General features: G+C 40.2%; 1 protein-coding gene across 2 annotated transcripts in view; it reads left to right on the top strand.

Moving 5' to 3' along the window:
- The window catches only part of IPO11 (importin 11), a 511812-nt gene that overhangs the window by 196940 nt on the left and 289391 nt on the right, over nucleotides 1-25481 (top strand). For both annotated transcript variants that reach the window (XM_075839216.1, XM_075839226.1), the window contains exons 17-18: nucleotides 19888-19921; nucleotides 22763-22803. In XM_075839216.1, coding sequence (XP_075695331.1) covers nucleotides 19888-19921; nucleotides 22763-22803 — 75 coding nt within the window. The remainder of the gene's footprint in view (nucleotides 1-19887; nucleotides 19922-22762; nucleotides 22804-25481) is intronic.

Here is a 25481-nt window from a genome sequence, read left to right as displayed (position 1 = left end):
GACCTCTGATTATAAATTATGTTTCAGTAATAGCCTTTTGTTGGAACAGCAATCATATTCAGATATGTGTCAAGGTAACAGTCATCATGTGAATTATTGCTATATTACCCTGTGTGCAGCACCTCGTATTCATTAGAACCACATAATCATATATCACACTGGTGTGTATAGAACATTTACCGTATAATTCCTGTGTTCTTTCTAATGGGCCAGATTGTTTGTAGATATTTAGTGCATCTACCATACCATATAGGTGTTTACCGCTTCTCACTGACTATAAGTTAATAGAGGACCCCATAAGATATCAAACTTCTTAAAGAGTAACTAATGTTTTAAAAAACGTTTGACCTGTCATAGTAACATGTCAGAAATTTTGATCAGGGTGGTCCGAGCATTTAAACCCACACGATCGTTAAAACAAATCAGCATAAGCTTTCGGTGAGCACTGTGCCGCTTCGTTTCTGATCGGCTTGCCTCGGGAAGCTCAGCCAGCGGTGTGCGGACCCAACGACTTTATTGAGCCCGAACACCGGAGAAAAGCCGATCAGAAATGAAGCGGCACAACACTCACCCCAGCGCTTCTGCTGATTTGTTTTAGAGATGTGTGCGGGTATCAGTGCTTGGACCCGCAACGATCAAATCTTCTGACCTGTCACTATGACATGTCAAAAGGTTTTTAAAAGTTTACTTACGCTTTAATTAGTATTACACACCCTAGTCAAAACACATGTTTACTTCTGTTTGTGCAGCACTTCCCTGGAATATTTTACAAGATATGGTACGTGTGGATCTGCTTCGCATCCACTTGTCATCTTGTCTGGTCTTCCACTACTGGAATGCATAAAGCCACATGTCTTAAAGTGGGCACAAATAGACTTCCTCTCTTTTACCTCCAAGGCTTGTTTTAGATAAAAAAAAAATAGGAGGGTTCCTCCAGCTCACCTTATCACGGGTATGGTTGGTTGTTAGCGCACGGGTCCTCGTGTCGGCACACGGATTTGCATAGACAAGAAGGTGAAAAAATGGATCCAGCGCTGAGTTTTGTGCATCTGTTAAAACGGGGAACTTCTTCCAAGTTTTATTTCAAAAAGTTAAAACCGTGAAAAAATAAACACGGGTATTTCCAGAGTACAATAGGTGGTTAGTGGTATAGGCGGTGCCTACGCGTTTCAGACGCAGACTGCGTCCTTAGTCATGGCTGCGTCCAACAAGTCTGCATCTGAAACGCGTAGGCACCGCCTATACCACTAACCACCTATTGTACTCTGGAAATACCCGTGTATATTTTTTCACGGTTTTAACTTTTTGAAATAAAACTTGGAAGAAGTTTCCCGTTTTAACAGATGCACAAAACTCAGCGCTCGATCCTATTTTTCACCTTCTTGTTTTAGATCCCTACTAGGCATTAAAGTGAATCTGCTACACGGAAGACTTCCTCTCTGTTTTACACAGACTTTTTTTTTAGGTACGTACATCCCACTGGAATGTGAAACCTTCTTGCTTTGGTATAAAAGCATGCAGGCACAGGAAACATTGTACGTTATGTGTTCTTTGTGCAGAGGTTTAGAGGAAACCTTTTATAGCAAAATAAATAGTCTTTAAAGATAGTCTTTCAATTATAACTTCATACTCAGGAGTTGTACAGAGACAAATCTTCCACATCCCAGAGATCAATACGACTATACAGAAACATTTCTTCAAAGACAGTTTACACAGTACATGAATTAGGAAACCTGTCTTCGGGAAAAATTACTAGTTCTCTTCATACTTTTTACTTGTCTTTCACCTTAATATATTTTAGGCTTGATAGTCTTAGTGCTAAAACTATGTGTTGGAGAATGGAAAAACTGGGGTTTAGAACAGGTGATCGACAAGCGCAAGTTATTGTGTTTTTGCTGATAAAGCGTCTCGGATATAAACATTTCACTTTAAATCCACAACAGAACCTTCCCAATGGTTTACCAGAATTTGTATGTGTGTGTGCTGCCGTCCTATTATTGCCCCACTGTTCAGCGACTGACGCTTTGTCTTTATTTTCCCTTCATTCTCTACCCACAGTTTGTGTTGTCCTATAGCTTTGTTCTCTTCTGAAGTATTCTGTCTTTATTGCTGCTAACAACTCAGTCTGCTTATCACTACTTTCTATAGAAAGCGTCACAAGTACTGTCCCCAAGGGTGCTATAATGTTTTTGTTGACTAGATAATTGGAAAATAAATTGCCATATTTGTAAGGAAATCTGAATTAAATATTTGCTTCAGAGCCGAAACACTTTACATGTCCTTGCTGGCAACTTTGTGTTCATACTGATAATGTCTCGCATATGTCCCTTTGAAGAGACATCTTCCTCTACTTGCAGGCATGCTCTTATTTGCTAATTTGTCAGAAGCAATTTACTTAAAAACTGCACAGAAACTTTTATTAACATTGTGCAAACACAGCACCTAAACGAGGTCCTGTAAGGCTCTGTTTACACTAGCGTCATGGCTTCCATTGACCTCTATGGCGGACCCATTATCAAAAGGATACTAGTGAATCCCGAAGGACTATTGACTTTATTGATTCCGTTATTTTTCTTCACGCCAAGAGTAACCCTGCAGATTATGCTACTCTTTCAATCAAAACTACCAGAAAGGCAGACGGAAACTGTGAATTCAAGTGTTAAATGAACCTTGGTGTAACTAAATGAAAAAATAAGCAGTAGATCAAATCTTACTTCGGACAGTGGCTGCTGGATGAGGTGGGATTGGTTACATATCTCTTGTCTTTAAGCATGGGAATATATATAGGGATCTACAAAATGTATGTAACCTGTACATAATGAATGAACCCTCCTTCACAGCTCCGAAAGCTGTAGTCCCCAAGATCACCACTCATTTTATAAGCGTTTATGTATTATGAAGTTAGAGCATGCTTAATAAATTAAAGGACTTCACCTTTAACCCCTTCCCTCTTTGGCCACTTTTGACCTACCTGACAGAGCCTCATTTTTTTAAATCTGGCATGTTTCACTTTATGTGGTAATAACTTCGGAATGCTTTCACCTATCCAAGCGATTCTGAGATTGTTTTCTCGTGACACATTGGACTTTATGTTACTGGCAAAATTTGCTCGATACATTCAGTATTTAAATGTGAAAAACACCAACATTTTGCGAAAAATTGCAAAAATTTGCATTTTTCGAAATTTAAATGTATCTGCTTGTAAGACAGGCAGTTATACCACACATAATAGTCGCTAATTAACATCCCCCACATGTCTACTTTAGATTGGCATAGTTTTTTGAACATCCTTTTATTTTTCTAGGACGTTATGAGGCTTAGGACTTTAACAGCAATTTCTCACATTTTCAAGAAAATGTCAAAAGGCTATTTTTACATGGGCCAGTTCAGTTGTGAAGTGGCTTTTAGGGCCTTATATATTATAAACCTCCAAAAAGTCACCCCATTTTAAAAAATCCACCCCTCAAAGTATTCAAAACAGCATTTAGAAAGTTTCTTAACCCTTTAGACGTTTCACAGGAATTAAACCAAACTAGAGGGGAAATTTACAAATTAAATTTTTTGTTTTTGCAGAAATTCATTTTGAATCCATTTTTTTTTGTAACACAAAGTTTTACCAGAGAAACGCAACTCAATATTTATTGCCCAGGTTCTGCAGTTTTAGGAAATATCCCACATGTGGCTCTAGTGTGCTTATGGACTGAAACACAGGCCTCAGAAGTAAAGGAGCACCTAGTGGATTTTGGACACTCCTTTCTATTAGAATATATTTTAGGCACCATGTCAGCTTTGAAGAGCTCTTGTGGTACATAAACAGTCGAAACCCCCCAAAAGTGACCCCATTTGGGAAACTACACCCCTCAAGGAATTTATTTAGGGGTATAGTAAGCATTTTGACCAGACAGTTTTTTTGCAGAAATTTTTGGAAGTAGGCCATGAAAATGAAAATCTACATTCTTTCAAATTAAATGTAGGTTTAGCCAATTTTGTTTAATTTCCAAAAGGACTAAAGGAGAAAAAGCACCACAACATTTGTAGAGCAATTTCTCCCGAGTAAAATAGTACCCCACATGTGGTAATAAATTGTTTGGACATACGGCAGGGCTGGGAAGGGAAAGAGCGCCATTTGGCTTTTGGAGCTCAAATTTAGCAGGAATGGTTTGCGGAGGCCATGTCACATTTGCAGAGCCACTGAGGGGACAAAACAACGAAAACGACCAAAAATTTACCCCATTTTGGAAACTACACCCCCTGAAGAATTCATCTACGGGTGTAGTGATCATTTTGACCCCACAGGTGTTTCATAGACTTTATTAGAATTGGGCAGTGAAAATAAAAACATTCATTTTTCTTCAATAAGATGTAGCTTTACCTCAAAATGTTTCATTTTCTCAACAAATAAATGAAAAAAGGAACCCCAACATATGTAAAGCAACTTCTCCCGAGTACGGCAATACCCCATATGTGGTCATAAACTGCTGTTTGGGCATGCAGCAGGGCTCAGAAGAGAAGGAGCAGCATTTGGCTTTTGGAGGAGGATTGGTTTCTTGACACCTTGTCGCTTTTGCAAAGCCCCTAAGGTACCAGTACAGTGGAAACTACCCAAAAGAGACTTCATTTGTGATACTACACCCCTTGAGGAATTAATCTAGGGGTGTAGTGAGCATTTTGACCCCACAGCTGTTTCATAGATTTTATATGAATTGGGCAGTGAAAATAAAAAATATATTTTTTTCCAATAAGACGTAGCTTAAGTGCAACGTTTTTCATTTTCTCAAAAAATAAAGCAGAAAGAGAACCCCACCATTTGTTAAGCAATTTCACCCGAGTATGGCAATACCCCATATGTGGTTATAAACAAATTTTTGGGCACACGGTAGGGCTCAGAAGGGAAGGAGTGGCATTTGGCTTTCGGACTACAGATTTTGCTGGATTGGTTTCTGGGCACTATGTAGCATTTGCAAAACCCCTGTGGGACCAAAACAGTGGAAACCCCCCAAAAAGTGACCCCCATTTTGGAAACTACACCCCTCAAGTATTCACCTAGGGGTGTAGTGAGCATGTTAACCCTGCAAGTGTTTTGCATAAATTAGTGTGCACTCGAGATTGCAGAGTAAAAATTAGATTTTTCTATAGATATGCCAATATGTGGTGCCCAGCTTGTGCCACCATAACAAGACAGCTCTCTAATTATTATGCTGTGTTTTGTGGTTTTAGAATCACCCTACATGGGGCCCTAATCTTTTGCCTGGACATCCGACCAGACTCAGGAGTGAAAGAATACCATGCGAAATTGGGGCCTAATTTGGCGATTTATGGGAAATAATAAAAGAAACCCCCCAGAAGTGACTCCATATTAGAAACGACACCCCTGAATGCATTTATTAAGGGGTGTAGTGAACATTTTCACCCCACAGGTCTTTTCCATAAATAAATGTGCTGCGTATGGTGCAAAATAAAAATTCAAATTTTTCCCCAGAATTGCCAATTCAGTGGCAAGTATGTCGTGCCCAGCTTATGCCACTGGAGACACACATCCGGAAAATTGTTAAAGGGGTTCTCCAGGCTATGGCGGTGCCATATATGGTGAAGTAAACTGCTGTTTGGGCACAGATGGATGGGAGCGCCTTTTGGCTTTTGGAGCGTGGATTTTGCTTGGTGGTAGTTTTGCTTGGAATTTTACTGGTGTTTCAGTTTATAATGTGGGGGCATATGTAAGCTGGGCAGAGTACATCAGGGGCTTAGTCAGGGGGTATAATAGTGGGGTAAACAATAAAATAATCTATAGATGTGTGTTACGCTGTGAAGCAATCATTTCTGCACAGGCTGGTGTCGCACTGATAAACGGTGTCTTTACTTATCCCCCTTTTTGTCCACACTCCGCACCTTTGCAGTTTGGGGAATTTTGCAAGGAAGTGTTGTCCTGGTATAATACGGGTTCGCTTCTAGCAGATATGTTTCGGCCCCCCCCTTCCTGGTTCCCTAATTTTAGGGCCCCGATAAATCGCCTCTTGAAACAGACTAAATGTTCCCCTCTGATCTGCACAACTGCATATATTTTCTTTCCTGACTTATAGAAGCCTTAACTAATTTAATTTTTTCAGGGTGGAATGTCTATTCACTGTCTAAACACTTCAGTATCGTTAATGTGTTAGTATAAGACAGCACATAAGGATCTAACAGGATCCCTATGCGCTGAGTAAATGAATGGAGAGGAGTGCATGATGCTGATTGGTCAGCGTCATACACTCCCCTGTACAACGCCCACTTGGTCTAAAGTAAAAATACCACCACTTGGGCATTAAACAACTCATTAGCATAAATCTAAAAATGCTAATAAAGTGGTAAAAATAGATCATTTTTTTAAAATAAAAAGCACTGTTGTCACCTACATTATAGCGCCCATCTCCTTATGTAGAAGATAGGGCACTTATAATGTGGTGACTGAGCCTCTTTAAGGACACTGCCAATTTTGGCCTTGAGGACAGAACAATATTTTTTAGATTTCCCTCTTTGCATCCCGACGCTTATAACTTTTTTTATTTTTTGTGCGACGTAGCTGTATGAGACTTTGTTTTTCGCCTGACGAGTTGTACTTTATGTAGGCACCATATTTTGCACAAATACATTATCGTTTAATTTATACAAATTTTTATTTTGGCGAAAATGCAGAAAAAAAGTTCAGCTGCAGTTTTATTAATTTATTTTTTTACACCTTACACCGATCATCATATATAATGTTATACATTTGTTGGACAGGTTGTTACGGTCGTGGTGATACCAAATATGTCTATATTATTTAATGTTTTGGGACTTATATTTTAAAAAGTTTTTGGTTTAATTAAAAAAAAATTGTCTTTTTTACAATTTTTTTTTTTATTTAACATTATTTTTTTTTAAATTAATTGAACTTTTTTTTTTATTAATCTCATAGAAGGATTTTTCATTTAGATTTTTATTTAACTGTAATTCACTGGCATATATCTATATGCCAGTACATTAGCCTGTGTTCTGATTGTACACAGGTAGTCGTTAGGGCATACCTCAGTATGCCCTAACAACAGGAAATATGTTCAGACAGCCCTGGGGTCCTTCAATGGACCCTAGGCTGTTTGGCCATACAAGTTAGGGGCTTTGATCGCATCACAGGGATTTTATGTGATGCGATCAAGGGGCAGTCCCCCCTCCGCTTATTTATTTTGAATGCCGCGACCAGTTTTGATGGCGGCATCCAAGGGATTAACGACAGATAGGAGAGGTTTCTCTTCTCTCCACCGTTAGAGCGGTGCTGCGGCTGTGTTTTACAACCGTTACCCCACTCCTGATCGCGCGCAGACATGGCTGTCACACAGGACGAGAATGCTCGTACTAATGCGCGAAGTACCCGCCGCTCAGGACGAGCATTCTCGTCCTGTGTCGGCAAGTAGTTAAAGTACAAAAAATTGAGAACCATAGCCTTTTGCTCTTTTGTTTCCATGACAACTCTTCTGTTCTATATCCAGACATTGTTTATTCTGGTCATAGAGACATTTTGTGGATCAATATAACCCTCCACATCAATGTGCACTTAATTGCCCACATAGCTGCTATTATTCAGTTAAGTTAGGAGGGTGAAGTGAAATACGAGTCTGCAGTGTCCCAGGAGGCATCAATCTGCCCTTCCGACGTTCAACCCCCTTCAGTTCTAGTGCATTTAAAGCAATTTTAAGGGAGAAAGCAAGTGAAGCCTTGGCTTGATAAAAGCAAAATTCTTCCACTTTTATTTCTGTAAAAACGAATCATCTGAACCACATTATTCTTTAGCAAAACCGTCCAGCTGTACTCTAGGCGAAGATGGAGGAGACTTTTGTTTTGTATGGTAGATTTCTTCAAGACTGTTCCAGCAGTTTGCAGAATGCATAATGTCAGATAGGTGTTCCCCATGAATTAACAATTTTGTAGCATCTTTTCTTAGAATTCTATTTTGTGCTGTTCCTCTGTTATTTCTCCTAGAAATTTATGACTACATTTATAACTTGGTGTTACTAGTTGGGGTGTGTGTACCTACACAGACTGACTCTGTCCAATCAGTGCTGACAGAGTGAGACTGTGCAGAGACACGCCCCTTTGTCAAAGGGAACACTAACACCAACTTTTAAATTTATTCATAAAGTTCTAGGAGGATCAACAGAGGCATGGTGCATACTAGTCTTAAAAAAACAGCAATTACATTAATGTCTGCATTGATTATTTTCATGTGTGTGTGTGTGTAAGTGTGTGTGTGTGTGTGTGTGTGTATATACACACACACACACACACACACACACTACACACACACACACACACACACATATATTATATATAGGGTCAAACACATGAAGTCTGTTATAAAAATATAGGTGCCTTCATTGCTTGTTATCTAAGTCACAATTATAGACACACAATCTAACTAAACTAATAACACTCAAACAGTTGTTCTGTTCATCTCTTTTATTGAACACATTGCGTAAACACCCACAGTGCAGGGAGAAAAAGTAACTGAACCTCTGTGTCAATGACTTCTGCAAGAGATTGGAATTGTGGGTTTCACAGGTGCTCTGCCCATTAAATAAAGGCACACAAAGCCTGGTTACTGACAGATCTGTTCTCAAGAAAGATTGGCTAGTGGGAACCATGACTCGAGGCAAACAACTTTCAGAAGACGTATTATAGAGATCCACGAAGCTACAGAACCATTACTAAAGACCTTGGTGTGCATTAATCCACTGTTAGACAACAGTAGCCATCCTGTTAAGATTGCTTCAAGAGCACAACGGGCAATCCTGAAAGAGGTGAGAAAGAACACAAAGGTAACCGCAAAAGATCAGCTGAAGACTCTACAAACTGCAAAACCCTCTGTTCTTGTGTCCACTATTAAACACTGATCAAGTATGGTGTTCATGGAAGGAACATTGCAAAATAAACATGGCAGCCCGTCTCACGTTTGCCCGAGACCTCCTGGATTTCCATAACTGGGAAAATGTTCTATGGACAGGTGAATAAAAGCGGAATTTTTTAGCACAACACTGCTTAGAGGGAAAAAGACACTGCACACCAACACCAATGCCCGATACCATCTTTGAAGCATGGTGGAGGGAGCATTATGGTTTGGGACTACTTTGCTGCCTCAGGGCCTGGACGTGTTGCGATCATTGAGGGAACAATGAATTCAAAGGTATCAAAACATTTTACAGGAAAATATAAGGGCAGCAATCGATGACACCAAGCTGAAGAGACCTTTACCCAAAGTAAATCAACTAAAGAATGATTAAAAAATATGTGTTCTGAAATGGCCACGTCCTGTCCTTAAAGTTTATCTATTATTTGAAAATCCATTAGCTCCTTAAAACATTAATAATTGTTTCAATATGTTATTTAAAAAAGAAATGGAAATATAACTCTATTATATGTGTACTTTCATTATGTAACTGATCCAACAACAAGCAGGAGTTAGGTCTAGAACTTCCGGGTAGGGGTATCCCAGCATGCCCCACGGCAGCATTCAAGCTCAGAAGTTAAGAAGCTGTTTAGAAGTCAGAAGCGCATTAAGGCCACGTTCACATCTACGTTGGGGTCCCGTTCTGACGTTCCGTCGGAGCTTTCCGTCAGAACAGGACCCTGGGCACAAGCTGACAAAGACAGTTTCCATCACCATTGACTTCAATGGTGGTGGATCTGGTGCCCATGCATTCCGTTTGTCTCTGTTGTGCACTGGTTCCGTCGTTTTGCCGGAAGGAATAGCGTAGTCGACTACGCTATTACTTCCGGCAAAACGACTGGTCCGGTGCACAGCAGGGACAAACGGAAACTTTGGCTACTGGATCCGTCTCCATTGAAATCAATGGGGATGGGAACGGAAACCTCTGGCTTCATAGTTAGTTAGTACGGCTGAAAAAAGACACATGTCCATCAAGTTCAACCAAGGGAAGGGAAAAGGGAAGGAAAAATTTCTACACATAGGAGCTAATATTTTTTTGTTCTAGGAAATTATCTAACCCTTTTTTAAAGCCATCTACTGTCCCTGCTGTGACCAGCTCCTGCGGTAGACTATTCCATAGATTCACAGTTCTCACTGTAAAGAAGCCTTGTCGCCTCTGCAGCTTGAACCTTTTTTTCTCCAGACGGAGGGAGTGCCCCCTTGTTTTTTGAGGGGGTTTTACAAGGAACAGGATTTCACCATATTTTTTGTATGTGCCATTAATATATTTATATAAGTTAATCATGTCCCCCCTTAGTCGTCTTTTTTCAAGGCTAAATAGGTTTAATTCTTTCAATCTTTCCTCATAACTTAAATTCTCCATGCCCCTAATTAGCTTCGTTGCTCTTCTTTGTATTTTTTCCAACTCCAGGGCATCCTTTCTATGAACTGGAGCCCAGAACTGGACTGCATATTCTAGATGAGGCCTCACTAATGCTTTGTAAAGTGGTAATATTACATCCCTGTCCCGCGAGTCCATGCCTCTTTTAATACACGACAATATCCTGCTGGCCTTTGAAGCAGCTGATTGACACTGCATGCTGTTATTGAGTTTATGATTTACAAGTACACCCAGATCCTTCTCAACAAGTGAATCCGCCAGTGTAGCTCCCCCTAGGACATATGATGCATGCAGGTTGTTGGTACCCAGATGCATAACTTTACATTTATCTACATTAAACTTCATCTGCCAAGTGGACGCCCAAACACTTAGTTTGTTTACATCTGCCTGTAATTCATGAACATCTTCCATAGTCTGAACTATATTGCATAGCTTGGTGTCATCTGCAAAAATAGAAATAGTGCTATTAATCCCATCCTCTATATCATTAATAAATAAGTTGAATAATAGGGGTCCCAGCACTGAACCCTGGGGTACACCACTTATAACCGGTGACCATTCAGAGTAGGAATCATTGACCACAACTCTCTGGATACGGTCCTTGAGCCAATTCTCAATCCAATTACAAACTATATTTTCTAAACCTATAGTCCTTAATTTACCCATTAGGCGTCTATGGGGGACAGTGTCAAATGCCTTTGCAAAGTCCAAAAACACTAAATCCACAGCGGCCCCTCTTTCTAGGCTTCTGCTCACCTATTCATAAAAACAGATTAGGTTAGTTTGACAACTTCTGTCCTTAGTAAAACCGTGCTGGCTGTCACTTATAATGCTATTTATTGTCACATAATCCTGTATATAGTCCCTCAATAGCCCCTCAAACATTTTCCCCACGATGGATGTTAAGCTTACTGGTCTATAATTACCCGGGGAAGACATAGAGCCCTTTTTGAAAATAGGCACCACATTTGCCCTGCGCCAGTCCCTTGGCACTATACCAGTCACTAGAGATTCTCTGAATATTATGAAAAGGGGGACAGAAATAACTGAACTAAGCTCTTTAAGAACTCTACGGTGTAACCCATCTGGTCCCGGGGCCTTGTGCACATTTATTTTATTTTATTTAGCTTGGACCATCTCTACATTCATCCAATTCAGTATATCAACTGATATATTAACATCACTGGCACCGGCTACATCAGCTGCTCCTTCTTCAGTTGTATATACAAAGCTAAAGAACCCATTTAGTAACTCTGCCTTCTCTTGATCCCCTGTGATCAACTCCCCATTACCATTATCTAGGGGTCCCACATGTTCAGACCTGGGCTTTTTTGCATTTATATGCTTGAAGAATTTTTTGGGATTTGTTTTACTATCCTTGGCCACCTGCCTTTCATTTTGTATTTTTGCTAATTTTATTAAATTTTTACAGATTTTATTAAGCTCCTTATATTTTACAAAGGCTACAGCTGTACCCTCAGATTTGTATTTTTTAAATGACCTTTTTTTGTCATGTATTGCCCCTTTCACAGAATGTGTAAGCCATGTGGGGTTTAATTTGAGTCGTTTATACTTGTTACCTGTAGGAATAAATTTTGCACTATAATAACTCAAAGTAGATTTGAAAATCTCCCATTTATCATTTGTTCCATTATTTGACATTAGTTCTTCCCAGTCTATATCCTGAATTGCAGCCCTCATCCTGGGGAAATTGGCTTTCTTAAAATTAAATGTTTTTGCCCTCCCAGCCTGCGTTTGTTTTTTACAGTATAGGTAAAATGTAACTATATTATGATCACTGTTACCGAGGTTTTCACGAACATTGACATTCCCAACAAGATCTGCATTATTAGAAATGACCAGATCCAACAGAGCTTCACCTCTAGTCGGGTCTTCCACAAACTGGCCCATAAAATTTTCCTGCAACAGGTTGAGGAAATGTCTCCCCTTTGCAGTTGAAGCCGAACCATGACACCAATTAATATCCCGGAAATTAAAATCTCCCATTATCACTACAGTACCCGCCTGTGCAGCCCGCTCCATCTGTTTATATAGCTGAACTTCCATCTCCTCAGTTATATTGGGGGGTCTATAGATTACACCAAAAGTAATTTTTTCAGTGTTTACCTCCCTTTCTAGTTCCACCCACAAGGTTTCAACCTCCTCACAGTATTCACCCACTATTGTCTCTTTCACACTCGCCTTCATATCACTTCTCACATACAGACATACACCACCACCTTTCCTATTTGTCCTGTCTTTCCGAAAAAGTGTAAAACCCTGTAGATTTACAGCCCAGTCATGTGAAGAGAGTCTAGCCATGTTTCAGCAACACCAACTATATCTATATTTTCTTCCAGTATCAAGGCCTCCAGCTCCCCCATTTTGCTTGCTAGACTTCTGGCATTTGTGAACATACACTTTAACTTGCCTGTCAGTTTTTCACTTTGTGTCTGTTCAGGGTCCCGTTCTGATGGAAAGCTCAGACGGAACGTCAGAACGGGATCCCAACTCAGATGTGAACGAGGCCTAATACAGCAGTTAGCGCTTATTGAGACAGAAAGTGAGATTTTGCATTTTAAACTTGGCTACTCCCATGGGGAATGCCGGGATACCCCTACCTGGAAGTTCGGGACCCGACTCCTGGTGGGAGTCAGGTCATCTACATAATGAAATTACACCTATACTAGAGTTATATTACCATTTTTTTTTTATAACGTATATTTAGACAATAGATTTTTTTAAGGCGGTAATGGGTTTTTAAATAAAACCGGTCCCCATTTTCAGGTGTCAGGTACACTTTAACCCTATCTAGATGCTGTGTCATGACTGAAGAAGGCTGTGCATTCTCGGCATCCCAGAAATATTGATGAGCTGAAAAAGAGTTGCTGGTAGGAATAGTCCAAAATTCCACCTTAATATCCTACGTATACACATTACGTACATTGCTGTGGAAAATACGCAGGGAAACCACAAGAAATTCGCAGGAAAATGTTTTTTATGTTGTGCTGCGTAAATCGCGGTGTTTTCATGCCGCGGCTTTTCCTGCGTATTTCTGTAGAACTACAGGGATAGAATTCACAAGCGGATTCGCGGCATAAATTAACATGTCGCAGTTTCGAAAATACGCACTGCAGGTCAATTTACGTACCAAAAAAATACCACAGTGTAGAAATGAGATTCCCTGTATTCTCATTGTCTATGCTGGTATTGTATCATGCTGCGGTTTTGCCGCACTCAAATGCGCGCAGCAAAACCGCACGTAATACGCATCGTGTGCATTGACCCTAACGCTGTCTAAATCTTATTTGCAGCTGCAGGAAACATTTGGTGGAGGTGATTGTCTCTAAAGGGGGATCTACAGGTTATTAACTTCAAGGATTCACTTCACTATTGATATTTACTCAATGTTCTCAATTAAAGACATCAACAGTACAACTGTTTGTATTTTATTAGTTTAGTTTGTGTTTGTCTATAATTGTGACTTAGATAACAATCAGACCACATTTGAAGACCCCACGGACGAAGCAGGTGGCGAAACATGTGTTGGGGATCAGGGTCCCCCTCTTTTGGTCTGTATTCTGTCCTCCTTTTTGTGCCTGTCTAGTCCAATTGTTTTCCCTAACTTGACACTTGTCACTATTAGGGCTGCTGCATTTATTGTTCAGGCACTTGCACTTTGCTGTATTTACCTATGCATTTTTTTCTATAGGAGGTTTTTAGTATTTATGTGTGGGGATCCTTGTATCATGGGTTTGTCGTTCCATTTTATATTCTGTAGTTTGTCTTGTATGTTATAAAGATGTTATATTTTGCATTATACTGGTTATCCTGTCTGTATTTTGTGATATGAGTATATAATTGTGACTTGGATAACAATCAGACCACATTTTGTTAGTAATCAATGCAAAAATCAGGTTATCCAAAAGGGTTTTCCATAGGGTTCACTTACTTTTTCTTGCAACGGTATGTTCCAGAATTGTTATTTCATGGGGAATACAAATATTTAGTAAAATCAACATGTCAGGAGAGGTGACAAGTCCTACTTAAATAGTGCTGTTATTTACTTTTCATCTAATGCAAAATGTAAAGGTTCGCTTGCAGTATATGAACTATCCGGACAGCCCAGCAATAATTCTACCGGGGTAATCGATCATGCGTTTTATGCATAAACAAAATCAAGTCTGTTTTTTTTTTTTTTTTTACTCTTGGATGTGTTCGGTGATTTGTAAATAATGGTTCACAACGAGAGAGCTCCGTGACCCAGAACCTTGTTCAATAGCATCATACTTTGCTGAGCAATTATTTTTAATTGTTTTGTTTATGTTCAAGGTTTACTGGCGGTAATCTTCAAATTAGCTTGTGAACCTTATTATAACAAAAATTCAATAAAATTCTGTAACTAACCTATATTAGCATTTACCCATCCTTTACATTGACACTCTTAACACATTCAACCTTTTAAACAGACACGTCCTCCGGTTATAATGTTTCCTTATTGCGTTTCTTCCACTTTTTCTTAATGGATGGATGATTTATGCGGTTTTATGAATATAGTTGAAACTACAAGATTTTATGATAGATTTGGCTCGGTGACAGTTTGATCTTTGGGCTTCAGCTGTTTGGGTTCTTTTTGCTGGGATGTGTTTATAGGAAGATATGGATTATTCCAAGTACCAATATAACCTCTCCCTGCCCATTCCTCGTCATAGTCAAGGCTGGTCCTGCAATATAAAAAAAAGAGGAAGGGACCTGCGTTTTCACTGGATGTACAGCTCTTGCTCCCATACAGCTGCAGCCACTTTTTACTGTACAGTGTATGAAATATATCATCCAATTTTACTGTAGGCATGCCAACGCTGCCTATCCTACCTTAATGCCAATAAAAACATTGTGTATTGCTGTAGACTTACTAATATGGCCATGCAGCTGGTGCCACGAATGCTTAATCTGCAGAACATATCAGTGGCCTGCCAACAATGTTTCAGGAACTCACCATAAAAGCTCCACTGTCGCACAATGGAAAAGATTAAGAGGGGTTGGCCAGGATTAATCAAAAAAGTCTACTTTTGTTTCCAGAAACAGTGCCACTCTTGTCCATGGGCTGTGCCTGGTATTGCAGCTCTGCCCTATTCAAGTGACTAACGCTGAGCTGCAATACCAGACATGGCACATGGATAGAAGTGGCACTGTTTCTGGAAACAAAAGTAGACATTTGTTTATAGTCCCAAACAACCTCTTTCAAACACATGCCTATCAGGTATTTTCCTGGTAATTCAGCATTAGGATTATTTTTAATTTCTTGCTGGATTACCAGAATTCCGTGACCACCAGTTGGGGGATTAGCAGACTTTTATTCCTTGTAGTTGGTAGAAGCACAGTTCCTGTCACGGAGCCGTGGATAGTAAGGCTCTCTTGGGGCCTGCATAGGATGGTGTGGACCAACTGTGTCACCTATGAATTTGACATGGGGCTAAACTGGGGAGTGGAGTATAAGGGGACCTAAGTATTCACCTGTTAACCCCTATACAGGGATTTGGACTTTGCTGCTAGGAAACCCCAGGCCGCTACCCCCAGAGTAGTCTCCCTTTTGATTTTGTACTGGGCCGATGTTAACAGGCCTAGTACAAAATCAGCAGAGAGAATTTGTGGTCGGGTGTAGCATAAATTAGGGAAAACAGGCTTTCAAGGTTGGTAGAGCCAGAGGTCAGGGCAGGCGGAAGAGGTTCATCACACGTTACAAGCAAGAGGTCAGGGCAGGCAAGGACAGTCAAAGGCACAGACAGAGGTCAATCACAGGAAATCCAAGAAAGTATAATGCAGGGAATTACTTGACTAGCTAGGATAAATCTAATTGCTCAGGTAAGGTGTAAATGAAAGGGAGGTACCTTTATAACCAGTAAAAGCTGGATAGCAGATTTGGCACACGCTGGCCCTTTAAGACTGCAAGGTTCAGTACGCGCATTAGGAAGTGCAGAAGAAGAGTGGCGATGGAGGCCGCGAGCAGACCTGATCGGGAGAAACGTGACGACCAGGAGCCAGGGAACGAAATGAGGTAAATATACGGCATCTAGGATTGGGAGCAGCGGCCACTACAATTTCCCTCTGTGTATGGTTTTAAGAGTAAATAATACTGTTCTGCCACTTTATACAAGTCACATAATTTCCCTTTTGCCCAAGATTTGTTAGAATGTGTTTCCTAGGATAGTAAAGTTTTGGCATAATATGTTATTACTGATCATTTGCATATTTCACTATGTCCCATCTGTTTCTCCCTCTAATCAGAATACTTTGTAATCTGCTGATTTAAAACTGACGGACAGGAATATGTACTTTTTGTTGTTGTTCTCTAAAATGCTCAGTTCCTTCTAAACTGATATTAAACCAGTTTAATTAATCTTTAAAAAAAAATCCTTGTACCTCTAAAATGTCATTGCCTCTGTTTAGCTGACTTAGAATCGGAAGGCTGTGCAGATAGCTGAGGACAAACTGCTGTTAAAGATAATTAATTGTACCATTAGTTTCAACATGTAAAGATAAGCGTCACACGAAGACTGATAAACATGGAGTTAAATTGCATTAATACCGTCATGGACACTACAGCTTTCTGCTTTTAGATGTAGTCATTGTGCCGTCATCCCAGTGCTCGCAGTTGCCACTGAAGTGTGATAATGCTTGAGTAAGCTCTACTGTTCAAACGTCCATCCACAGGTATCGGAGGACCCAAGGAAACATTCCCCACACCATTACTCCATTCCACCAGCCTGAATTGTTGACACCTGACATGAAGGGTTCATCGATTCATGCTGCTTTCTCCAATTTCGGACCCTCGTTTCGTCATTGTGTGTTCATCATGTTTTTCCACTGCTTTTGTGCTGTCGTTTTGTCTTGCTGTTTCCCTCAGCCTGCGATGGCACCCAAAATGGTCATCTGCTATTATAGCCCATCTGTGCTGAGGAACGGTGAGTTGTGTTTTCGGACACGTTCGTTGGAGCACCAGCGTTGTATTTGGCTGCAATTTTCTTGACCGTGCACCACCTGTTCATCAGAACCATTCTTGACATTTTCCTCTGATCCTTTTCATTGACTAGTATTTAACTTTCCAGGATGTCCTTTCGCTGGATGTTTTTCCTCGATCACTCTCTTCTCTATATACTCACTACACTTTTGCACGAGAAAACCCCACAAGTTCGTCAGTTTTTGTAATTCTATCCCCAGCTAGTCTAGCACCGATGACGGTGCCCCGTTCTAAGTCACTCAGATCACTCGATTTTCCCATTCTAATGTGGAGTCGCACTGAACTTGATCCACGGAAAACTTGCTCACGTGAATTTTTATGCTGCACTTTGCGGTCTAATTTCCAAACAGGGAAGCTTCAATCGTGAACGGGCAGTTGTCTCCAATAAAGTTTAGTATATATACAAGCCATATTGAAAAACAAAATTCCTGTATTGAAAGCAGCAATGTAAAGCGAATCTTTGAGAACCCCCCAAATTTGGGTCATTTACCTGATAACATATTTTTTCCTCACTAGCGGTTTCATTGCTTGTAGTTTATATTCATTCTCTATGCATTGATATCCTGCTTGATTTGGAGGTATGGATTTCAGATTACCTCATATTCCCATTTAAGCAATGCAGCCAAGCCACAGATCACAGCTCTGTCCTTTAATTATTTTCCTCTTAAACAAGTTGTCCGGTTTAAGCAAATTAATGTTATTTTTTTGTATAATTAAAAGTAATAAAATTTTCCAATATCCTTTCTGTATTATATCCAGAGGCTAAAAATCTGGTCATGTGATTATCACACAGATGCAGGGCATGTTACTGTACAGTTATCAGAGCGGCTCATGAACAGGAAGGATTTTCAGGTGTAAACAAGAATGTTAATATTTAGTGACCGCAAGCAGAGATCTTAAAACGGAAGACTTGATACGCAAAGTATATTATAAAATTGCAGGACGTTTTAGGAATGCACGATGCATCGAAATTTCGATACTAAGCTGTGTGGCCGCACAGCTTATTATTGAAATAAAGAGAGCATGGTGCGCGTGCACTGTACAGCTCCTGCAATGTTCTCTTCCTTCAGTGACCGCCCCGCTGGTTATTAGTGCCGGCCGCGACACAGTAAGAGGGAGGAATGCTCCTTCTTCTTTTCTCAACTGCCACCAAAGATAATCTGAGAATGTCCGAAAGGGGCAGAGCGGGACTGTTGCGAGCGGCACAGGGTTCCTGATGATGTGCCTGTGTCGCTCGCACTGCAGTGTACAGTGACAGATCGGCCCCAGGCAGGTATTAGAGCACAGCAAAAGACTGAAATAGACTGTTGCCATTATGTGAGGGAAATGACGAAGTCACTTATCATTAATGTGAGGCACATGATGTTCACTTACTATAATGATTATAATGGGCACCATTGGGTTAATGTGTGAGGGAAATTATAGTATGTGGTGAATTCACATGGCTGTGTTCGGTGCGTGTGATACAGACCGTATGTCGCCCGCTTTTTCTAGAGCCAACGAAGTTCAGAAACGGGGCTCCTAGCATCATAGTCATCCATGCTGCTGGGAGTCGTGGCTTCCCCACGGGAATACTGTCCCGTACTGAAAACATGATTACACTATGGGACAGTATTCCCGCGGGGAGGCAGGGTCTCCTAGCATCATACATAAAGGCTTTCTGAACTACGTTAGATCCCAGGAAAAGCTGGCGACATATGGTCCGTATCCCACGCACCGAACACAACCATGTGAATTAACCACATACTGTAATTTCCCTCACACATTAACACAATGGTGCCCATTATAATCATTAAAGTAAGTGATCCCATCAAGTACTTCAATCACAGTTGTAATGGGCAACATTGGGTTAATGTGTAAGGTACATGATGGGGTTAATTACTATTAATGTGAGGCACATGGAGGTTCAAAATTCATTACACCACGTGCCTCACCTCAGTAAGGGTATGTTCACACGCAGAGTCAAAAACGTCTCAAAATACGGAGCTGTTTTCAAGAGAAAACAGCTCCTGATTTTCCGACGTTTTTTTGTGCCACACGCGATTTTCGCTGCGTTTTTTACGGCCGTTTTTGGAGCTTTTTTCAATAGAGTCTATGGAAAACGGCTCCAGAAACGTCCCAAGAAGTGTCCTGCACTTCTTTTTCGCGCCCGTTTTTTTACGCGTAAAAAAACGCCGCAAAAAAGGCTCCGTCGGAACAGAACGCCATTTTCACATTGAAATCAATGGGCAGATGTTTGGAGGCGTTCTGCTTCCGATTTTTCGGCCGTTTGAACATACCCTAAATGGAAGGACTTTATATATATATTTTTTTTTTTTTTATTGTTGGCAAAATATTGTTTTGGTATCGAGTATCACAATACTACACGAATTATCAGTATCAACCCTAGAACTTTTCATCATACGATGATTAAGATTTATCATCTGAAACCAGAATGCTTCTTTAAAGATCTCTATGCTAACACCTTTACAATGTATTTACATAATTCTGTATTCCTAGCACATAGTTTATTTTTATGTTCTTGTCTTCCAGGTTCGCATTGAGACAGCTACAACGTTGAAGTTGGATATCCTTTGGCTATGTGTTTGCAATTGGAAATACATTGGTCTATTCATAAATGCCATTCTAATTATATTCACTTTGCTCCTGCTGAGCACCGCAGTACCACTCGGCCTTTAAAACCGCGTTAAGCTTCTGAAAATAGAAATAATTGATTCCCAAATTAGAACAGTGACAATGACAACACAGTTTGTTTATTAAATGTGGCCACATTTTACAAACTTTGCTTGGTCCCATTGTAATGAATGGCAAGGGTCACCCCCGTAGGAAAATAGTTATTATTAGCATTTTAATCATCTAAAATGAAGGTCGGGTCCTAATATCAAAACATGTAAAGTGTTAAAAGAGAACATGTGACTGTTAGAGAAGATAACATTAGAAACATCCCCTGTGTATAGCTCTTATTACTACTATGTGCTTAAATTAGGATATATGGACGTCATAGAGAAGAGTCTTTCGCTCCGAACCCCACCCTATGCGGCAGAACTGAGTCATTTGCATCTATGCATTAAATGGACTTCCATTTATTTGAATGGCCGCTGCAGGGGAAATATATGTCTAGATAGAGCTTACCTCTGCCGATTGCCGTAGGTTAGAGAGACCAGACCTGCGTACCTGACCTGCAGCTGTTCGCAACGCTGGCTTTTTGTCTTTACTTTTCAGAAAATTTTACAGGCTATGTTCCCCCTTCACAAACAATATATATATATTTTTTATTGCTCTTATCAATGTAAAATAAAACATGGAGTAACCTTGCAAATAGTCTTCATTTTGTGTCTACATCTCCTATGCAGAATTGTATGTTTCAATGGTTACAGACTACAAATAAACCTGTGTAGTCTGATCCTGCAGCCACACTCCTGTCCATATGCCTCTTATTGCTAAAATACATTTGGTGGGTTGTAAGAAATAGGGGACAGAGTATGACTTAAGAATCAGACTACACTGTGTTTGTTTGTAGTCTGTTACCATGGAGACGCAAAGGAAAGATTTTTAATTAAGGCCGGATTCACACGAGCGTGTTCAGTTCGGGATATACGGTCCGTATGTCGGCAGTATTTCCCGGACTGAACACACTGCAGGCAGCTGGGCTCTTATCGTCGTCATTATCTATGACGCTAGGAGTCCCTGCCTCGCTGCGGGGAAACTGTCCTGTACTGAAAACATGTTTTCAGTACAAGACAGTAGTTCCGTGGAGAAGCAGGGACTCCTAGCGTCATAGATAACGACGATGCTAGGAGCCCGGCTCCCTGCACTGTGTTCGGTCCGGGAAATGCGGCCGACCTGTGGACCCTATATCACGGACTGAACACGCTCGTGTGAATCCGGCCTAAGACCATTTGCAAACTTGCTTAATTTTTGAATTTTAGATGTATTAAAATGGATGGAAGATAGGATGTCTGCAAATCGAACTACACAGGGTTCATTAGTAGTCTGTAACCAAGGAGAGACATAGGTCTGTATAGGAGCTATACACAGAAAACTATTTTTAATCAATACTATTTGCATAGTCGCTTAATTTTTTATTTTAGTTGCATTGGAGTAATACAAAATTATATTGAAAAGATTAACCCCTTCCCGACATTTGACGTATCCATACGCCAAAGTCAGGTAGGGGAAGTAGTGAACCCGCACCATACGATGCCGGTGTCGGCTGTATGTTACAGCCGACACTTCAAAGTAACGAGCGCCATCGCGCATGAGCGCGATGCCGCTTGTTTAACTCGTTAAATGCCGCTGTCAATAGCGACTGCAGCATTCAAATCGTTCGAAAAGAGGGGGCGACCCCCTCTGCCAGCTCATCGAACCCCCCACAACTAAATCGCGCGGGGGGGGGGGGGGGCGGGTGATGATTGCTATGGCTGCCTGGAGGCCTAATGACGGCCCCCAGGTCCGCCATTTTGTGGCAGGGCTTAATAGAAGCCTGTCAGTATCACGATATACTGCAATACATTAGTATTGCAGTATATCGTGCAAGCGATTTAGAGATCACTGGTTGAAGTCCCCTAGAGGGACTAATAAAAAAAAGAAAAATGAGTAAAATAAAGTGGTTTTTCTTGTGTTTTATTTTCCCCCTAGCGCATAGTAAAGAAATAAATAAACATAATTGGTATCGCCGCATCCGTAAAAGTCTGAACTATTACAATATATCATTATTTAACCCGCACAGTGAACGCTGTAAAAAATAAAAATAAATTGTAAATGACAGAATCTCTATTTTTTGGTCACCTCCTCTCCCTCAAAAAAATGAAATAAAAAGTGATCAAAACGTCACATGCACCCCAAAATTGTATTATTAAAAACTACAGCTTATCCCGCAAAAAATAAGCCCTCATACCACTTAATCGACTGAAAAATAAAAAAAGTTATGGCTGTCGGAATTTGGCGACACAAAATTAATTTTATTTTTTATACTTAGGTTTATATATTTGGTCTCGCCGTAATCGTATTGCCCCACAGAATAAAGTTAACATGTTGTTTTAATTGCACAGTGAATTCCGTAAAAACGACAGGCAAAACACAATGGAGGAATTGCTGTTTTTTTCATTTTCTACCTCACAAATAATTTTTCCCCGTTTCCTAGTACATTATATGGTGCAATAAATGGTGCTACGAAAAACTACAACTCGTCCCGCAAAAATCAAGCCCTCATAGGACTATATCGACGGAAAAATTAAAAAGTTATGGCTTTTGGAAGGTGGGGAGGAAAAAATGAAAATTTGAAAAAGAGCTGCGGTGGGAAGGGGTTAAACAGATTCTACATCAGATTTTTATTTAGTACCTTTAAAGGCTTGGTCTTCATATCTTAAGCCATGATTTTGTTTTTTCTTAATTGTTTTTTATTTACCAGTTGATGACTTTGAGTTCAGAACGGAGCAGTTTTTGCCGGTAGGTGCAGTTTATCCCAATTCTAAAATATTTTGGTAATATATGGTATTAAGTGACCTACATTTTAATGTGAATAAATACAAGGACATCATCCTCAATGTTAATTCGGGACCATTAGTATTTTTCTTCCTTGGAACTACAAGTGTTAGTAGGCCAATTGATCTGGCCTACTGGAAGTAGAATGCAGTGGTCTACATGTCAGAGGGTCTTTTACTTTAGACCCCCGAGATCAGTAATGTCCTTTATTCTCTCTTTTCAGCAGGCCATTGTTTTGGACCATCCCTTTTTCCTGGACACTCAAATGTCTTTGTTCTAGACACTTACATGTCATTAGACCTCTAACCCCCACATGTCCATAGGCAATTTTTTTTAGAGCCAAAGGATAAAGAATCCTGAACTCCAATGTATTATTTTCTTTAAAACATCCTTTTTAATGTTATAGCAAGCAGCACATAGTAGACTAAGACTATAGCAAACGAGCGCCGATCAATGAGCTGTATCATTGATCGGCACTCGCTGAATCGGCCAGTGTAATAGGGCCTCATGACTATGAGTGTCACTGTGCCGTTATACTCTACTCCTCAGTGACCATCATCTATTTTACTATTACTCAGCTGTCACGCTTTATGTGTGGTAAATAAGCGGCAAGATGGGGGGGGGGTCAAGTCCTTTGTGTATACCCAGTCCTAATTTTTTTTTAAAAGTGTCAGAATAAAGGACTCTATTTTCTCTTATTTATTTGGACAGTTTCTGTGACATTCATTTTGGTGTTTAAAGGATATGGGGTTTTTGTGAGCGTGGGGCACATCCATTTTAATAACCTCCAATTTATGAGATTGATAATTTATTTATACTACCATATGATGTTAAAAGTAGCAATTAAATGTCTTCGCTTGTCTAAAGCACTGAGAGTTTGCTGAAAGTTTAATAGTTACTGTTCTGGAGATGCAGTGTTTCTGCATAGTAAAATATTGACCACTGCTTTTTTCAGTGCCTACCTGCAGACGATGTCACCCATATTTGCAGACAATCCTGGAAAACATGAAAGCTACCCATGGACATGAAATAATTTGTTAAAAGATAATTACGATCTCCAACACCCCCATTACAATACCCCATAGTCTGAAATTACAGTTGTAACTGCGGCCATGTCTTCCACCAGAAGTTTAGAAGTAATGGCAGGAGATATATCCGGGAGAGCGGGCGTTCCAGTTGCCTAGTCAATTGAACAACACCACAGGCCTCCTGAGCCTCTTCTGGCCGTAGCTGTGGCTGCAGTCATAACTTGAGGTACACTTTACCTACACTTTTCCCTAGCTAGCCATATACATTAACCTGTTGCCGACACATGACGTCTATGCTTGTCATGACCGGCTGGACGTTGCCGCATCATGACGAGCATAGACATCATGCTGATCGCACGGGCACAGCAAGTGTGCCCGCGCGATGAGTGGGGCAACGGCTACAATACTCCACTGCAGCCCTGCTCTAGCGGCAGTGATAAGAGCTTATCTTTGCCATTAATCCCTTGAATTCCATGATCAAAGCTGATTGCGGCATTCAAAGGGAAAATAAGAAGGGGGATCCCATTCAATCATGTCACAGGGAATCAATGTGATGCGATCGAGGGACATAATTTACATAGCCAGACAGCCTAGGGTCGATTGAAGGACCCCAGGGCTGTCTGACCATATTTCCCGTTGTTAGGGCATAATTAGGAATGTCCTAACAACTGCCTGTGTACTATCAGTACACATTATAATGGACTGGCATATAGATATATGCCAGTATATTAAAGCTAAAAAAGAAACATCAAAATGAAAAATTCCCCTATGGGATTAAAAGAAAAAATCGAATTAAAAAAAAGAAATAAAAAGTAATGTTTAAATGAAAAAAAAATACACCTAAATGCAAATTTTTTGCAGTTAAAATTTTTTACGTGTCCCAAAACATGAAATAATATAGACATATTCGGTATTACTACGATCATAGCAAACCACAACACATGTATAGCGTCATTTATGATAATCAGTGTCTGCTGTAAAAATAACTAAATGAAAACTGCAGCAAACCTGTTTTGTTTTTTTCAGCATTTTTGCCCAACTAAAAATTTATAGAAATTAAACGATAACGTAAATGTACCAACAAATGGCACCTACATAAGTACAACTCGTCCCGCAAAAAACAGTCTCATACAGCTACGTTGAACAAAAAATAAAAAAAGTTATGAGTGCCCGGATGCAAAGAGGAAAAACAATTAATTGTTCTATCCTCCAAGGCCAAAATTTTCCGTGTCCTAAAGGCGTTAAAGGGTTTTTTCCATCAGGGACATTTATGACATATCCACAGGATTTAGATAGATGCGGGTCCCACCTCTGGGAGATGGGACCCGCATCTATTTGACATTATCAGATTCTGTGGATATCTCATAAATGTCCCTAATGGGAAAACCCCTTTAAATAAATTTCTTCCGAACTCTCCATTTAAGTTGGGATCGGTCAGCAAACTAATGTGTATGGATGCAAACCAACAGAGAAAGTAGGATCACCGTTTTTTGACAAGTTTGATTCTTTTCCTCACGGAGATAAGCGGCTGGTTGCAGCTTATTTCCGTCTACTTATTGAAATAAACATGCACACAGAGCAATCTCATGGCTGGCTTTACTGCATATAATGTTT

This window comes from Rhinoderma darwinii, chromosome 1 (genome assembly GCF_050947455.1).
Source record: "Rhinoderma darwinii isolate aRhiDar2 chromosome 1, aRhiDar2.hap1, whole genome shotgun sequence".
Classification (NCBI taxonomy): Eukaryota; Metazoa; Chordata; class Amphibia; order Anura; family Rhinodermatidae; genus Rhinoderma; species Rhinoderma darwinii.
Note: the sequence above shows the minus strand (reverse complement) of the source record. Positions and strands in the feature narration are given on the sequence as shown.